Below are 16,962 nucleotides of genomic sequence, written 5' to 3'. Positions count from 1 at the left end.
GTATCACGCGGCCACACGGGGAGAAGCTCTGCAGCCGAGATGGTCCGACCCGCTCGGTGGAGAGAGAGAGGACAAAACGCGTTTAGCCAACCGGGACTCCGGTTTGTCTGCTGAGACGTCAGGAGGAGGATTTGGGTGTTTTCCAGCTCGTCTGTTAAGAAGTCGAATCTTAAGTTAAAAATGACACTTTAACAACAACAAACACGTCTTTTCCGTTTTCGTTGAAAAGATTCATTTAAATGAGTTTCTTTGCACCAGCTCTCCCCACCCTCCTCCCCCCACCTCCCCCACCTCATATCAACAGATTCTGTCTCTACCAGCATTTTTCTTTGTCATTGTTTGTTGCCTTATTATAATTCACGTGATTTACTCTTTAATCATTGTTTTGCTGCACTTGCTCTTCACATTGCTGTTGGATTCACCCTGATTCAAATAAATCAATTCTTTTTAGAATAATTCTTGCATTTTACTGGCAAATAAAACAAGCTGTGGTTCACGTGGTCGAAATACGTCCGACGGTCGTGCAGCTGCAGCATCACATGCAGCAGCAGCAGCATCACATGCAGCAGCAGCAGCATCACATGCAGCAGCAGCAGCATCACATGCAGCAGCAGCAGCATCACATGCAGCAGCAGCAGCATAAAACCCACATCTGGACTGTTTGGCTGTAAAAAACCAAACTTGTCTTTCACTCCTGAATCCCACATGAAGCTGCACTGAAGAACTGATTCCTTGTTTCAGGCAGTTGTTCCTCCCGTAATGTGACACTGAGCAGCATGGCCCCCCGAAACGGGAGGAAGTAGTCTAATGTTTTGTTTTTTTTCTTCAAGTACGATTCTTCTGTACCATAGTGACTCCCTGATTGGACAGCTGTACATATTGCTTCTTAACTACTGGTGATGACCTCGCTACTGTACTTTGGATTTAGAAATTTATTTGGTGGCTCTGCCAGGATCTGTACAGTCGGTGTGCTCGTGGGTTGCCTGTAATTCATGCTTGGGAAATTCTGTAACATAGTTTCTATTAATAAATGTAAAAGGACAGACACCTAGACCCCCCCTAACCCCCCCCCCCTCCCCCCCTGTGTCTGCACACTACTGAACCGGTGGAGGGGAGAGGAAGTGGATTTGAGATGATGTGCAAACTAGTATTTATGTCTGCAAACCTGGATTCCTCATTTCTGTACACAGTGGAGACTTTTTATGTTGATACTCTTGATTTCTCTCCCCCCCCCCCCCTCTCCCCCTCTCGTCATCACGCCTCTGTGGGAGAGGCCTGTATCGCTGTCTTAACTTTTTGGGGAGTGGGGATTGGTTTGTTATTGTGGGAAGTGGGTGGGCAGGTTCTTCCTTTTTCCTGTGTCCCGCCTCTTTGCAGTCCGAGTGACCACTTCCTGCTTTTGTCTGTCCACAAGTACAAAAAAAAAAAAACGACGTACATATGTATAAATTTTTAAGGAGCTGTGCTAACATTTAAATGCGTTCTTGCGTGTATATGATTTTAAAATGTTGACATTTTGATTTTAATGACAAAATACTCTAGACAGAAAAAAATAAATTATACATAACCTGTTGCTGTGTCTGCTTTTTTTAAAATCTGCTGACGGGGATTGAAATGGAGAAAAGGTCCATTTCTTCAACTGTGAACACCAAAATACATGTTTAAGAAGTCCCAGACTCACTAATTATTTCAAGTAGCACAACTGCTCTGTATTTTATTGCAACAAAAAATTGCACCGAGGGAGAAATAAAGAACATGTACAAATGAAAGCAAAGTTTGTCTACAAAACTGGTGAGGAGACTTGGACACAAAAAGAAGAGTAGTGGTATGGTTGTACAGGAGAGGAATATAAAAACAAAAAGAAAAGCCAACACTGACAGTACCATGTTGAAGTCAAGGCAGCTAGCGGTTGACTTCTGTCCTTTAGGCATCGCAGTCAGACGGGACGAGACGACTACAAACACTGAAAATGTCCAAGAGATGCAGATGAAGAAGGAACGTCTGGAGTTCCAGTGGAACTTCTGGGGTTCTTTCAGTCTGTAATGGGTCACCTTCTCACTCAGGTCAGTGAGGCAGCAAGTGAAAGCTCCATAAACATTTCAGTCCAGTGTTTCCCCCAGGATACCTTTTGTTTTGTTTTTCTAGCTGGGGTGGAAAGTCCTCAAACAACATTTAGACCACGTGCTTCTCAGACACAGAAACACCGGTTCAATCCGTCACCCCTCTGAACAGATCAGATAGCACAAGGCCGAGCTGCTACTGATGGCTTTTGTGACTGGTATGTAAAGAAAGTTGAATCAAACTTGTATATATGAAAAAAACACACAAAAAAAACGGTCCAGTCTCAGGACATTAAACAACAGTTCGATCCACGGAGTTGCAGATCGTGCACCCTGGTCCCTCTCCAGCACAGACTGGAGACAAGTTTTTGGTTTTTGGTATGGCAAACATTTAAATCCAATAAACAGAACACAGCTACTCTTAACCACTTATCACAATTCAGCCAAAACCGCTCATCTGCACTTGTAAAGTGTCCAAAGAGCCGATAGTGTTTAAGGCACTATTTATTCTGCTCGCTCCCATTCTTACTCTCTTTATGGCACGTGGTTGCAAATACTGCAGAAAGCATCCGTACAAAAACAAACACCGACACGATTTCATCACTCGGCACGCAACCGGTCACTGACGACACGATCCGAAGAAGTGGAGGATGTCGGGACGTCCGTTTTATGAAACACCGCGTGATTCCAGAAACTCCCCAATTCTTACAATGTGTGTTGGAAGGCGACCGAGAACTAGATGAGGTTTAGTATTTTGTTTTTTGCTCATTGTCGTCAGCATCAGTGAAAAATCAAACCCACTAACAGTGAAGGAAACATACGAGTGTCAGTGATAAAAGGGGGAAAAAAAACAAGCACAAATACGTAAGACATGATCATTTCAAAAATGATTGGCGAAAAGTCATGTTGATGAAGAATTGGCCCCGAGCCTCACGTTGAGGCCAAATGACAGTGTTCACTCATCGTTAAGGCTTTTCATGGTTGCAGACTGTCTGCATGAAGATCTTTGATTCATCCGCAGGCTGAAGTGTCTGCGAGCGAACCGGAGTGGGAACCAACGCCGCTGCTTCACCCTCAGCTCTGCAGCAGGAGCTCAGCACGGGTCAAAGTTCACGCACACGCTCAGAAGAAAGGGAGGTGTAACATACAGGCCGGGTACTTTAAGGTTTCTACGGCGCTACCTCTGAACGATGTCGCTGATCTCCTTGACGGAGGACAGCAGCTTGCTGAAGTCCTGCTGCGCGCTGGAGCCCCCGGTGGCCGTCGGGCAGATCTGCAGCTCGCGCAAGCTGCTTTCCAGCTTGTTGATGGCTTCGCGGAAGGCGAACTTGTTCCTCATCTGCTGGATGGAGTCGACGTAGCTCATGCAGTACTTGGACAGGTTCTTGCCGGCCTCCAGCACGGCGCTGTGGCTGCCCGTTTGCTCCGAGTTGCGGCAGATGGCGGCGCGGAGCAGCTCGGCGCCCTCCAGCACCATCTCGCGCGTCACGGTGGAGTTCGGGGTTCGCTCGGAGGCCTGGCGGGGGGCGATCTTGCGGAGGGAGCATCGGGTTCTCACCAGAGGGGTGAACGCGGTAGGCGAGTTGAGATCGCCCGGGGAGGACAGGGTGGAGGGAAGTCCTCCGAGGCTCTGGCTGGAGGAGGAGGTGGTCACTGACGTGGAGGAGGTGGAGGTCTTTAACGGTTGAGGTTTGCAGGTGGAGCCCAAGGGCAGCTTCTTGGGGCCCTCGCTGTGGGGAGAGCGGGCTTGGTCGCTGCCAGCGGCTGTGTGGTGGGGGTCTGAGATGGGAGAAAGGCACTTGGCTTTGATGTCCGAGGGGGAGGGCAGTTCTTGAGTGGGGCTGCGGGCGATCTTTCCCGTTTTGGCGTTGGTGGGGGGAGGAGGTGGCGCTGGCTTGGGTTTCTGTATCTTCCCTCTCTCCCTGACAGACGAGGACTCTACAGTGTGCTTGTGTCTGCGGGCCCTGCACTCGTCTCCGGCGGCCCCCAGAGCCGGGAACACGTTGGGCTTCAGGAGCTCAGCGTGGAGGGCGCTGGTCTTGGAGTTCTCCAGCCCGGGCACGCCGGGTCTCTTGACCACCTTCGGGGTCAGCGCCTGGGGACTGGAACCGGGACTGGGATCAGTGTCTTTGCCCAAGAAGGAAGAGGAAACCTCTGACGATGTGTGCAGACGTGGTGGGGGGGTCAGGGTGCCCATTCGAGGGGCATTCTCCCCTTTCTGCTCGCTGGTCCTCTTCCGAGGCAGAGCTGGTTTGCCCCCGAAGGTGCCCGAGTCAAAGTGCCGCTGGCCCAAATCCCGCGGCAGAGTGACAGATTTCCATTCGGTGCCGTCGGACCCGCCGGGCACGCTGGATGACCAGAGGAACCGCTTGGAGTTGGAGATGGAGTCCTCCTCGCTCGGGGGGGTCGTGGCCGCCTTGCCTCCTGGACCGGGCACCACAGGAGCTCCCTTCTTCCGGGGGAATAAAGGCCCCGGGTAGTTCGGAGCCCCGTTGGTGATACCTCCTGCCCCGTTATTGTTAGTGCCCAAGAACCTGGAGGAGTCGAGGCCGTGCGCCGTGTCATTATTGGCCAAAGACGCGACGTTGTTGAAGCTGCCGCTGTCCCGAGGGTCGGGGGTCACCCCCCTCCGCTCGGGGTGGATGTCCATCTCTCTGAAGGAGGAGCTCCGTTTGGGTGGAGCTGGTGCGTTCTTCTTCTTCTTCTTGATGAGGCTGAGGAAGCCACTGCGCGTCTTGTCCTTGTCTTTGGGCAGCAGGCGGTCGTCCTCGTTCAGGTTGCCGTCCAGGGGGGGGCGCTCTTTCCTGGGGAGCATAGGTGACGACACGGCGGCCTCAGGATCCACTGGGTCTGAGGAAGAGCGGGCAAGAATCAGGGAACCGTCGGCGATGAAGCCCATAAAACACTTAAAGAAGGATGATCCAAGTTTAATCGCAGCACAATGGAAAGGTTTGTTCCAGAGAGTTAAATGAATGTTTAAAAGGAGCCGGAGCTGCAGGTGCTTCCTGAGCCGCAGTCACAACCTCTGTGGTTACAGCCAAACAAGGCAGGCAGCACTTGATCTTCCAGGGTGTTAAAGGCTCAGACGGTCTTACTTCAAAAGGAAATAGTAGCAAGACAGCATCCAGATCAAAAACCTTTTACAGTCTTCACAGTTTACTGGTGAACTTCAGGATCAAAGATCCCCCCCCTCCCCTCCTTCCCCCCGTACCCATGTTCCATATACAAGTAGGATAAATGTGATAAAAGGCTGGTTTCATCTCACCTGGACTGTCTCCATCACGGTTGTCCATGTTTTTGCGGAGAGTTCTGGTCTTGGTCGGCAGCTCTGGAGCCTGTTGGATGGAGCCCAACGTCGCCTTCTTCCCCTTCTTGCCCAACTCCTTCTCCACCTCTAAAAATACAAACAGTAAAGATTGAAGAGGGAACCAAACATTAAAGTTCACACACTTTAACAACAATCCTGTGTTTGTGTACAGGAGAAGATCTGCGTGTCAGAAGATATCGTCCAACAGCAAACAGGAAGAGGAGGAAGCAGCGCTGACCGTCAGAGATGCTGGATTCCTGGAACATGGTCTCGAAGGCTTGATGCGTTTCAGCAAAAGATGGCCGCTCTGAGGGGTTCCACCTCCAGCCTGACAGGAGGAAGGAACGACAATAAGAAAAAAAGAAAGAGAGCACCTTTAATGGTACTGTGGAGAGATGCACTCTGGGACTCACAGGCCGTCATGAGCTCGTAGACCTTCTCGGGGCATCCCTCCGGTCGGTCCATGCGGTAGTCTTTTTCCAGCAGCTCGTAGACCTGCGACAGGTCGATGCCGGGGTAAGGCGACATGCCGTAGGTGGCGATCTCCCACAGCAGCACACCAAACGCTGCAGATGTGGGAACACAACCGTTAGTTGTGTGTTATACAACAAGAAACAACGGCTACAACGTGTGTTCAAATGAAACCGTTTCCTCTTAGTGGTGAATAAATGAGATCAAACTCACCCCAGACATCCGATTTAATAGAGAACTTGTTGTAGGCCAGACTCTCCGGAGCGGTCCACTTGATGGGGAACTTGGCCCCGGCGTGGGCCGTGTAGGTGTCTCCAGTCATCAGCCTGCTCAGGCCGAAGTCTGCAACCTTCACCAGGTGGTTCTCCCCGACCAGACAGTTACGGGCCGCCAGGTCCCTGCAGGAGACCAACAGAGATGAGCTGCAACATGTGGAATCCTGACTTCCAGAAACGGAGATTAAAAGAGTCAAAAAATGGTGTAATCTGATCTGGTCACACTGCCTTCAGCAGGGAAGGGAAAACCTCTCAATCCGCTGCGGTGCTGCTTTCTACAGATGTTTTGTGTGGTGCAGTCACAAGCTGAGTCTTGTCAGGCTTAAAAATTGAAATGCAGTTTGGCAAATATGAAAGACAAATCACCTGCTGGGTTCTAAGAGGCCTTGTTAAACGTGCCAGAACAAACGAGCTGTGTTACAACACGGACTCAGAGCAGAGCAGCTCAGGAATGGGGAGGAAGCAGATAATGAGATTTAAAGTTAAAGGAGGTTGTTTTTTCCCCGACTCAGACCAAACAGCTGAAGATTAGTAAAAAAGTCGACAAACCAAAGACTAAAAGCAGCTTATCTTCAATTACATCCAGGCGGTTTGACTTTTCCGCCCACCTGTGTATGAAGTTCTTTTTCTCCAGGTACTCCATGGCCGAGGAGATCTGTGTGGCCATGTGCAGCAGCACCACAGCGTTGACCTCCTCCCTGTTGCACTCCCTCAGGTAGTCCAGGAGGTTCCCGTGGGTCATGAACTCTGTGATGATGTAGAACGGCGGCTCCCGTGTGCACACACCTGCCGAGTAAGACGTTCACTCAATATTTTGGGTTTGTGTGTTACTTTCATCAGCTTCTGTGCTGAAAGCATTGGAAAAAAAAACTTTAACTGGACTATAAATATCAGTACATCTGCCAAGAATCTGGTATTCAGTCAAAAGAAATATATTTTTCTGAACATACCCAACAGCTGCACCAGGTTGGGGTGTTTGATCTCTTTCATAACGGCAGCCTCCTTCAGAAACTCCTCCACCTCCATCGTATCCTCCTGCACAGTTATTGGCCCAACAAAAAAAAGAGAGAGGAAAGCCATAAGCTGGGTGCAGTTGCAACGACGTACCACCAGATGGCAGCATTATTCAGCCAAACTGAGGCTTTCATGGCGACACAGAAGGTGTTGAAAAATGTCCACGGGGGCTGGATGGATGAACCGTTGCACTCTTTCTCTCTACGTCCTCCTACCTTAAGTGTCTTGACTGCCACGGTGAGGTTGTACTTCTTCCAAACGCCCTCGTACACCTCCCCGTACTGGCCGCCTCCCAGCTTGTGCTTCATGGTGATGTCAGTGCGCTCCATCTCCCACTTGTCGTAGTTGGGAGAAACGCCGTAGATGGTGGGCTTGTTGCGCTTCGGCGCCGGGTAGTGCAGCGTGGTGATGAGGCCGTCGGCCACGGTGGAGTGGTGGTGCACCAGCTCCGCCAGCGTGTTGAAACGGCTCTCCGACGAGACGTACAGCTGGAGGGGAACAAATTGATTCCAGATCTGTTCAGTTGTTTTAAATAACTAACTGCTATGAAAAAAATGAAGAAAAAAGAAGTTAATTCTGCACCCTGGCAGCCAATTTTTTTTAAATTCTGTTCAAACTCATTATAACTCCTCATGTTTAACTGCATTGACAAGTCTGGAAACACCAAGTGGACGGGAACTGAATCAGACCAGTAATACGTGGAAAAGTGACGGTAAAACGGTCCTTACAAAACCAACACTGAAATATTTCCTTGGTGCAGAAGGATCTCGGCCCGTCAGGAAGCTGGTGGACGGGAGGATCCTGGTCAGGTCGTTTCCACTGTCCAAGTCTTACATAACCATCCAAATCATTTGCTCTTCAATCTGCCTTTTTCATTTCTGTACATTTGAACAGGCTGAATAATAAAAAACAAAAAGAAGAACAACTTCGACTGCAGCAAAAAGACCGTTGAAATCTAAAGATGATTTCAGGGTCAGTTGGTGATTCTTCTGGCTCAAACCGTGACCATTTACAAAAAAACTTTCCGAATACATTTTTTTTTTTTTTTACATTTCAGAGCAGCGATTATCAAAAAGTCAGTGTGAAATAAAAACTGCATCTCGAGGGAGTGCTGAGGTAATCTCAAATTACTGGACAAGTCTGTCATACCAGACTCTGGACTTGGAGCTCAGTGGGAGGATGGAAAACAATATGCGATGGGGAACCAAGTAAGTGTGTGTGTGTCCGTTTGTTTTGGTGTGTTGTGCACATACTTGGCTGCATCTGTCTGTGCTAATGTCTGGAGGTGGGCGTCAGAGTCTGGCCGGCCTCCCGTCCGCCGGCCGTTAGAAGCTCAGCGGTGGTTAAACGCATTCTTGCCATAGCTGGCGTTCCTGCAGCGAGCTCACCTCGCGGCCTCGCAGACGGGACGGTGACACGGACAAAATGGCAGCGGCTTCTTTCCTCGTATCGAGTTTTAGGGGGGGAATCCCACAAGCCGACCGGACCGTGACATGTGGACCGACAGGTGTCCGTCAGGACCATCAGAAGGTGGTCGACTGCATCTGATTTAAATGTTCTTAATATAACGCTGCTCTTTCACCACAAAACTCAACTTCATAACATTTTTAAGCATTTTTAGGGACAATAAAATTTAAAAAAGAATACACTGATCTGATTTTGTAGATATTATTGTCACTTTGCATTTATAATAGACTGTTTTCATTCTCAAAGACCTGCACCCACTGAAAACGACTCCTGGTCTCCGTACCTGATCTCCATCTTTAGTCATTGCATTCGCAGCACACAGAAACATGTAAAACTACAGCAATGAACTCTGGAAGTCTTGAATTTCAGGTGTGGAAAGATTTTCTTGCTCTTGACGGACGTTACACGTCTAGAAATGAAAAGTGCGAGCGGTGTGACAGCGGATCGTTCGAGCAGGAGGTTGTTGAATCGGGTCTCTGCTGTTTGGACCTGCAGCGCTGTTAGCTCTTATAGCCAAACGTCAATAATAAACCTTCTGGTCTTCTGGATTCAGTATTTGACCGGTATGATGGTGAAAAAGGTGTTAAATTATGAGCTATGTGGTATTAAAAAGCTTCTATGTATTTTAATCATTGCGTTCAGGGTGTGGGAGACCGTGTTGGGATGAATTTAAATAAGTTTCCAGTAATTCCATCTTTATTATTAAGATAGAGGACTTTGTGGGTGTGTACGTGTGTTTCCACAGATGCCTACCTTGCCATCAGATGCAGTGTTAATCCTGTAATGGTAGACCCTCCCCTCATAGCGTAGAGAAATGGACCTCTGGCCGGGGCTGCTCTCGCTCTCCCGGACCAGGAAGCTCCCGTTGATGCCGGAGCTGAGCAGGTACTCGGCGGCGTTGCGTGACACGGGCCCGTGGTACCAGCTGTGCTTCTCCAGGCTGTTGACCGGGGTGATGTAGTTGGACGGCACCCAACCTTGGCCATTCTTGGTCTGCGCCTCGCACCACTCGCCGTTGTGGTTGTAACCCAGCACGCGAAGCTTCTCTCCTGCTCAACACACCAGAGGTTGAAATACAAAAAAAACCATCCTAATTGTGGCTGAAGAATCTGGCTGGATGCAATACGCACTTCGATATTATTTTTAATAATTACAGCTCATTCCTGTGATCTTGAATATTTCCACAGCTGGGGCTGTTGTGGCGCTTCAATAATGTTTACATTGAGAACAGGTTACCAAAACACGGACGCTGAACGAGAGCTGAACGCAGCAGTCAGACATGCAGGAATTCACTGTATCTAATGTCATGTTTCCTCAGATCAGGAAATCAGGGGCTTTTCTTTTCCAACAGTCATTTGGGGACCTAAACTCCGGAAATTTATATCTTATCCTCAAGTTTAGACTGGATATGAAGAAGAAGTTTGAGAATAAAGGTTCAATATTTAAAAAAAAAAACACGGGTAAATGATAAAAGGTGGCCAAAGTTTAATAGCCGGACTAAAATAATGATGTGATCCAAAGATACGTGAACCTCTTTCTTTCTTTGACCAATAGAATTCAGTGGAAAGTTAATGCTGTACAGGACATTTTTTCTTGTTTATTCCGGTGCATATGTTCCCTCCTTCCTTCCTGTGTTTGTCCGTGTGATCCGTGTGCAGTATTGTTTTACAGCTGGTTCAGGGGAAAACGGCCCACGTGTGAGACCATCGTCAGGAAGTGAGAGTCAGATGGGAACGAAGGGAGAGAGGGAAGGCGACAACACGCAAATCAGCACTTCCCTGTAACAGTGGAGAACTCAGAGACGATGTCAGCCAAGTGTCCTTCACTCTGTAACTTCCAACCCACTAATCATTCAATTTGTTGACACCCTGGTGAGCTCTATTCAGCCGGACTCATTCAGAATAATAGCTACTCTATCTAAAAATGTGGGGAATGGGCAGCGCTATTTGTCCAAGAAAAGAGAAGTCGTGGTGGTGCCCTGGTGACCGAGGGCTTTAAGGCGCTTAGCAAAGTCCTGGATCAAATCCAGCTGCAGACTTTTGCAGCATGTAATCCCTCTTTTCTTTCTCCCTTCATTTCCTGTCTGCTTTCTACTGTCTACTAAATGCCAAACCAGCCAAAGAAAAGCCTTAATCCCCTCCTCCCCCTCTCACCTTTGGTAATGCTCAGTGTGTTGTCACCGCTGGCCACGAAGTCGTAGAGTGCGACGAACAGGTTGGGGTCATTCTCGCTGGGGCCGGCCAACAGGTTCTCTTTGGAGTTCCAGCGGGCGGCTTCTGTCAGACCCTGACCCTCGAAGTCCGGTCGTTGGAGAGCTTCTGGAGGAACCAAAAGAGAGCAAACCCCCGTAAGGACACGTGTATTTAACTGGAACCAAAACATCTCCAACGTGATGCTTCGGAGAGATCTGTAGTGTTCAGTGTGCGTTTAAATTCTTCTACATCCCCTTTAACTTGCTCCAACAAGCCCGTCGTCAGCCGGGACCCCACCGTGGGATTAGAGTAATAAACCTGATCATGTGACCTGCACTGTCCTTCACGACACTACAGTTTTTCATTTCCTGGATTATCCCTACTTAGTTTTAATTTTCTTGAACACCTCGACAGCTACTTCACGTCAGACCACGAGAATCTGCTTCCTCACCGTGACTGTACGATGGCTGTGCTCGAGTTTAAAGTGCTTTCACATATACTGTAGTTATGTCAATTATAGACACTGCTTGAATCATAGCAATTTCAGAGCAGTAAAATCTGATGGATATAAAAGTATATAAAGTGAGAAAAAAAAAAAATAAGAAAAAAAAAAAAAAGATTAGAAGAAATATGGAGTGAAGTAAAGAGACAGTTGTCGGCCTGATGGTGAAGTTTCCTCAGCTGTTGTCACACATGTTTTGGAGGCGTCTTACATTTCAGCCCCCCTCCATCCCCCCCCACACACACACACACACACACACACACCACTCTATCTGAGACAACAGGCCAGAGCAGCTTCAGGTTTTCACGCCACAGAAAGACTCTTCCAAACAACAGCAGCATGTGTTCAGACCAACTAAAACCTCAGTGATGAACAAACACACAGAAACTCTTCACAATCGTAGTGTGACTGGAAACATTGACGCCTAGCCACGAATATGCAACAACAACAACAACAAAATATTACTGGCCGAGCACAGCAATGAATATTTAAACATTTAATATTGGAACGACTTCAGGAGTTTACGACGCCCCTTCCACTGTCTGACAGGCTGTCAGCTGATCTAGTTCACCTGGGCCTCACAACAGCTCACCTGGATCCTCCTTTGGTTTGCACCTCCAACACCTCCACAGCTCACACTCCTACATTCCTTGCATCGGTGCTCTACACACTCCTTTTGTTTTGTGTTAACAGCATTTACGATGAATACCATTTGTTTCATATAATAATCTTTCATGGACTTCCTCCTCTTGTCACATTTCTCATTTGCTATTGCAACAGCAGTACTTGTGTGTATCAACAGTTTCCAGAAACCAGCCTCCATGTTTGGTTTAAAGCAGGAAACCATCTGGTGACCTGCAGAGTCAGAGGATCCGGTAACGCTGGACAACAAACACCGACTGGAAAATTTGTTTATTTAGTAATTATGCACAACATTTATGCCCTCGACCAAACTTGAGGTGTAAATGAATACATCATTTTCAACACATCCTGATATAACATGTGATGATTATATATCCTGATGTACCAGATGGTAGGAACCTCTTCCAACATTAACAACACATTCAAGGTGGATTTATACTGCGAGCAAACATCCAGGCAAAAAAACAAAGAAAGCAGATGATGAATGTTGAGTATAACGACCATCAGCCATCTGTTACGTACTAATACCACACTGAGGGGCTCTGATCTGCTGGAAGTGAGCAGCCCATTCAAATGAATAAGAGCAAAGTTCAAATATCATAAACTATCTGATATTAGACAGACAGTTGTACATCACTGTATCATAGTCTGCTGCCATGCAGGTAGAAGCAGTCCAAGCCTGACAGCATTTTCCACATGCCGACATACAAACATGAATAATGGGACGGTGGGCCGTTATGTTATCTCTTTATTTTTGCCTCTTAAGTTAATAAAACTCTTTGAAAACCAACTGCATTGTTGAGGTTGGTTTTCTGAGATGATACCAGCTTCTAATTGTGTAGTAAAAATGGATTGGGGGGGAAAATAAAATAAAAAAGGGGGCAAGTCCCCTCGCTGGATAATGCAGCTGATTATGCCTTGGCGACTGCTTTTATTGCATGAGTGGATAATAGCTGAGAAAGTGCCTCTAAACAATAGGAGGGGAGGTCACCTGATGTTTGGGTCGGTCAGTGAGAGACGCTGTAAAAACAGCCAAAGTTGATTTATTCTGTTGGGAATCACCTCGACCTGCGGAGAAGCACCATGTCAACTGCAATCATGGAGGCACAGCTGGTTTTGGTGAAACTCAAAAGCAGAGAGTTGATTGAAAATACCAGAAAGACGATTTTGTGTGGAAAAGCAGTCGTTGAACAGAATAGTCACATCTCTCTGGATGAAACCCGTCGTTTAAGGGTGGTTGTGTTCCTGAAATGGACAAACTTTCAGGTCACACATGGGGAACATATGACTTTCACATTCCTGTAAACTAAAATTAAGCAGAGATTGTGACATACGGCCCTAAAACGAGTAAAGCAACGGGCCCACAGCCCAACTGCATGTCCGACCATTCAATCATACCAACCGAGCTCCATTTTAAACTGGATTAGATTAAAATCGTCCCAATACAAAATGTCACGTCATGTAAAGTCTGACTCGGTCTCAACAAACTGTTGTTATGATATTACGCCCACACGGTGTTCATCCGCTGAGAGTCGGGTCGGGTCGGGTCATAAAGTGTGTGGGCAGCCCGTCGGAGCAGCTCACGCCACACATGTCCACTTCACGGGCCACAAATACCACAGCTCTCTGAGAGGGTGACAGGACGTCCACACACGGGCCGAGAAAACACACTCGGAGAGAGCAGGGAGAAGAGAGGTCGTAAGAAAAGAGAAATTCAGCAGGGAAGTGAGAACAAAACATAAAGTACCAGAGAGGCCTTTTATCAGCCTGCAGCCCTCCGGAGTCACCGAGTGGGAGAAATTACAGCACGTCTTGGCTGCATCGCTAAGATGACAGTCAACATGATTAAATGCGTGTGGAACTTGTAAGGAATTCATAGCGATGACTGCACCGCTATGAGCAACGCTGACGGAGGAGAGAAACTAGATTACTTAAAGAAAGTAAAACGTCTGGTTCCACATGCTTCTGATGATTCCTGTCATCTGAAATGAGCCAATTTACACCTTAAACTGAAGGAAAACTGGACTATCTGGCCCACTAGACCGGGTCCAACACGATGGTCCACTTCCATAAAGTGCACCCGAGTCCCAAACCACATACTTTGTGAGGGAAAACATGGAGTTTACATTTTTCTCTTGCATCACCAGAGCAGGAGGTGGCAGAGAAAACAGGGGGAACAGACTCAGATCGCATGTCGGATGTGTTTCTACCCACGCTAGGAGATAATATGTTAATGAGAGGACGTTGGCACCCAGCGGAGGAAAGCAGGAAGTGAAACAGGTACACACACACACACACACAAAAAATATCAACAAGAAGAAACAATATTTTCATAAAATATTCAAACTCCATTTTCCTATTATTCTCGTAGACAACAATGAATCCGGTGATGTCAAACAGCTCGCTGCCCGGAGCAGAAGACACACCAGGCCTCCCTGCTGGAGTTTAATTTGGGTTGGAACATGTCAGCATGAGATTTGCTGTTCCTCGAAACATATGGTCGAAGAATTAAGAGACTCTTCATCACTGTCATCCACTTCAATGGGAGCGAACCACGACTATTAACTCTATTAAATCATTTGGTTGCGCAATGTTGGGCATACACAAGACTTCACCGAGTCTTCCATTACTAATCAATTACTATGTTGATTATGCACAGAGTCGATGTGCCCTGGATTTCTTCTATACATCATGACGGTGGAGAAACACAATCCACATTATCTTCTCCGCACTGAACAAGATTCAAGGACGGGAACGTGGTAGAAAAGTGAAAAAAGGCGAGTGCAGACTGAGATTAGATCCCCTCTCCTCATAAACAAGAGTTAAGTGGGACATGGCCAGGAGTCAGATTTCCTTGTATTCTCTCCTCCGTCTCTTTTTCCACTTTTTTCCTCTGCAGCCAGCCAGTGTGTCTGGCCTCCCTCGCCCTCCCCTGCGCTCCCTCTCCGCTCCCCCCTCCCCATTCTTCACTTTCCACAGCTCAGAAATCATTGTTGAGACTTTACACAGTGATCCTAAATCTATTTTTTTATTTTTCCATTCCTGACATCTCTCCTGTGATATTTGTTTTGGATTTCCCCCCCAAAGTACACAGTAAAATGAAGGAAGGCCCGAGAGCGGCACACAGCCGTCACTAATCCTTACCTTCCAAGTAACAGCTGGATGAGGACGAGAGGCCTTTCTTAGATTTACACCCCACCAATTTCAGGCATATCTCCAACATTTTCATTTGCTTTCTTTCCCTTCCCGCTGAAAAGTTTGTTGCTTGTTCAAATCAGACGTCCCTCGAACGTCTACATGTGTCCGACAGGAGGAAAAAAAAAAGGGGGGATACAAAAAAAAAAAAGACTTACAAAAAGGAGAAAACAGCATCAAAATGCAAAAACGTAGAGTGGTTTGCTTTAACCGGCTTTTTTCCAGCCGCTGTAAATCCTCGCTGCTTTCTGAAACTGAACGCGTCCCGCTGTCCTGGCAAAGTCTACCAACTTTTTCTTCTGAGCGTCTCCATGTTTTTTTTCCTCTTTAGCTTCACGGCTGTTGGTTAGCTCCACTTTTTGAAAGGCAGAACGACGACCCGGAGGCGCAGACTCGGTCGGGAAAGCTCGCCGGATCTGTAGATGTGTCAGTTGAGTCGGCGGTGGGTGAGTCTGAGCGGTGCCATCCCCTCGCTGTCCCCTGTGTGAGTGTGTTTCTGAAGCACTGAGACTACTCATGCTGCAGCTGCCAACAAAGGGCCTCTTTCAGGCTCAGCCTGCTGCACTCAATGACATCAGCTGAGCCCTCCCACCTCCAGAAGTGGGAGGGAGAGACCACCACACACACACACACACACACACACACACACACACACACACACACACACACACACACACACACACACACACACACACACACACAGAGATACACATACACAGACACACACACACACACACACACACACACAGATACACATACACACATACACAGAGAGAGACAGACACACACACACACACACACACACACACACACACACACACACACACACACACACACACACACACACACACACCTCGCCCGACATGTGAGACAAAAGCTCCAAAGGTCTCAACTTTTGAAAAGAGTTTAGATTCAGTACATCTCTGAAAACATCCTTCTCCTTCTGTTGAAGTCACATGATCAGAGGAGGGCCCTCCTCCACCCCCCCCCTCCTCCACCCCGCCACCCTCCACCCTCCACCCCCTCCTCTCTGTCTTTCAGCCATGCTCTTCCCTCTCTCTCCTGGGTCTGAACTGTTTACAGGTTGAGGAATCAGTTTTGGAAACAGGACCGGGTTGTTAAAGGCGTCGCTGAAGCTTCCAATCAACAGGAGAGAAATAACATAATAATGAATAATCTTCTCTGGACTTTATTTGGCCTCCAAAACGAGGCTCATTTGCATCACACCGTTTCAAATGGGAATGAAGCGAGCAGCATATTTGAATTAATCAAAATAAGAACATGCATCTTTGGACAAATAATTATTTGCTCTATTTCAAGCCAACTTCATATCTCTCTCTTCTGTCTTCTTACAGCTGCCAGTATCAACTTCTGTCATTCGCCTGAACTGTTCAAATCCCAAATGTCCTTTTGTTATTGCATCCAGTTACATGATGCAAACTTCTAGTAGAACTTCCACTGTTTATATTACTGCTCAATATCTGTTCATATATAATTATGAACGACAGCCTGACAACACATGCTGCATTGATGAAACTCAGCTTTCTAATTTGCTGTTTAATCATTTCTGAAGAGTACTTTTCCATTTTATTGCAGGATACTGCCGTGTGTTTCTGTTATTTTATCCACCCGTGTTATGTGGGCCGAAAGGTATTATTGATCGTCATTAAACTGAAGACTGAACCTCACCGGGGACACGAGAGCAGCTGCTATCTGCTGACTACGCCTGGCAAATATTTTCCATATAAATGACAAACATCCGAGTCTGTGTGTACGTGTTTGACCACGGCGATAAGAGGTCCGGTCGAGTGGGTGATGATATACGGTTGGGAAGCCG

General features: G+C 47.5%; 2 protein-coding genes across 5 annotated transcripts in view; one reads left to right on the top strand and one right to left on the bottom strand.

Moving 5' to 3' along the window:
• The window catches only part of rab14l (RAB14, member RAS oncogene family, like), a 6,684-nt gene extending 6,633 nt beyond the window's left edge, over positions 1 to 51 (top strand). For both annotated transcript variants that reach the window (XM_069713788.1, XM_069713789.1), the window contains exon 8: positions 1 to 51. This exon is cut by the window's left edge and continues 751 nt beyond it. The gene's annotated coding sequence lies outside the window, so the exon portion shown is untranslated.
• A 1,292-nt stretch (positions 52 to 1,343) lies between these two features.
• Positions 1,344 to 16,962, bottom strand: part of abl1 (c-abl oncogene 1, non-receptor tyrosine kinase) — a 28,539-nt gene continuing 12,920 nt past the window's right edge. For 2 of the 3 annotated variants that reach the window (XM_069713783.1, XM_069713784.1), the window contains exons 3-12: positions 10,748 to 10,912; positions 9,348 to 9,643; positions 7,343 to 7,615; positions 7,064 to 7,148; positions 6,722 to 6,899; positions 6,052 to 6,236; positions 5,781 to 5,933; positions 5,606 to 5,695; positions 5,326 to 5,454; positions 1,344 to 4,910 (exon numbers count right to left, since the gene is read on the bottom strand). In XM_069713783.1, coding sequence (XP_069569884.1) covers positions 3,238 to 4,910; positions 5,326 to 5,454; positions 5,606 to 5,695; positions 5,781 to 5,933; positions 6,052 to 6,236; positions 6,722 to 6,899; positions 7,064 to 7,148; positions 7,343 to 7,615; positions 9,348 to 9,643; positions 10,748 to 10,912 — 3,227 coding nt within the window. In that variant the 3' untranslated portion in view covers positions 1,344 to 3,237. Of the gene's footprint in view, positions 4,911 to 5,325; positions 5,455 to 5,605; positions 5,696 to 5,780; positions 5,934 to 6,051; positions 6,237 to 6,721; positions 6,900 to 7,063; positions 7,149 to 7,342; positions 7,616 to 9,347; positions 9,644 to 10,747; positions 10,913 to 15,074; positions 15,664 to 16,962 lie in introns of those variants that run through there. The other variant, XM_069713785.1, reaches the window with a different exon arrangement.

This window comes from Brachyistius frenatus, unplaced genomic scaffold, assembly GCF_029030835.1.
Source record: "Brachyistius frenatus isolate BFR_SWC_R1_liver_20210118 unplaced genomic scaffold, ASM2903083v1 Contig_122, whole genome shotgun sequence".
NCBI lineage: Eukaryota > Metazoa > Chordata > Actinopteri > Embiotocidae > Brachyistius > Brachyistius frenatus.
The sequence above is the reverse complement of the archived record's forward strand: the minus strand, read 5'-3'. Positions and strand labels throughout refer to the sequence as shown.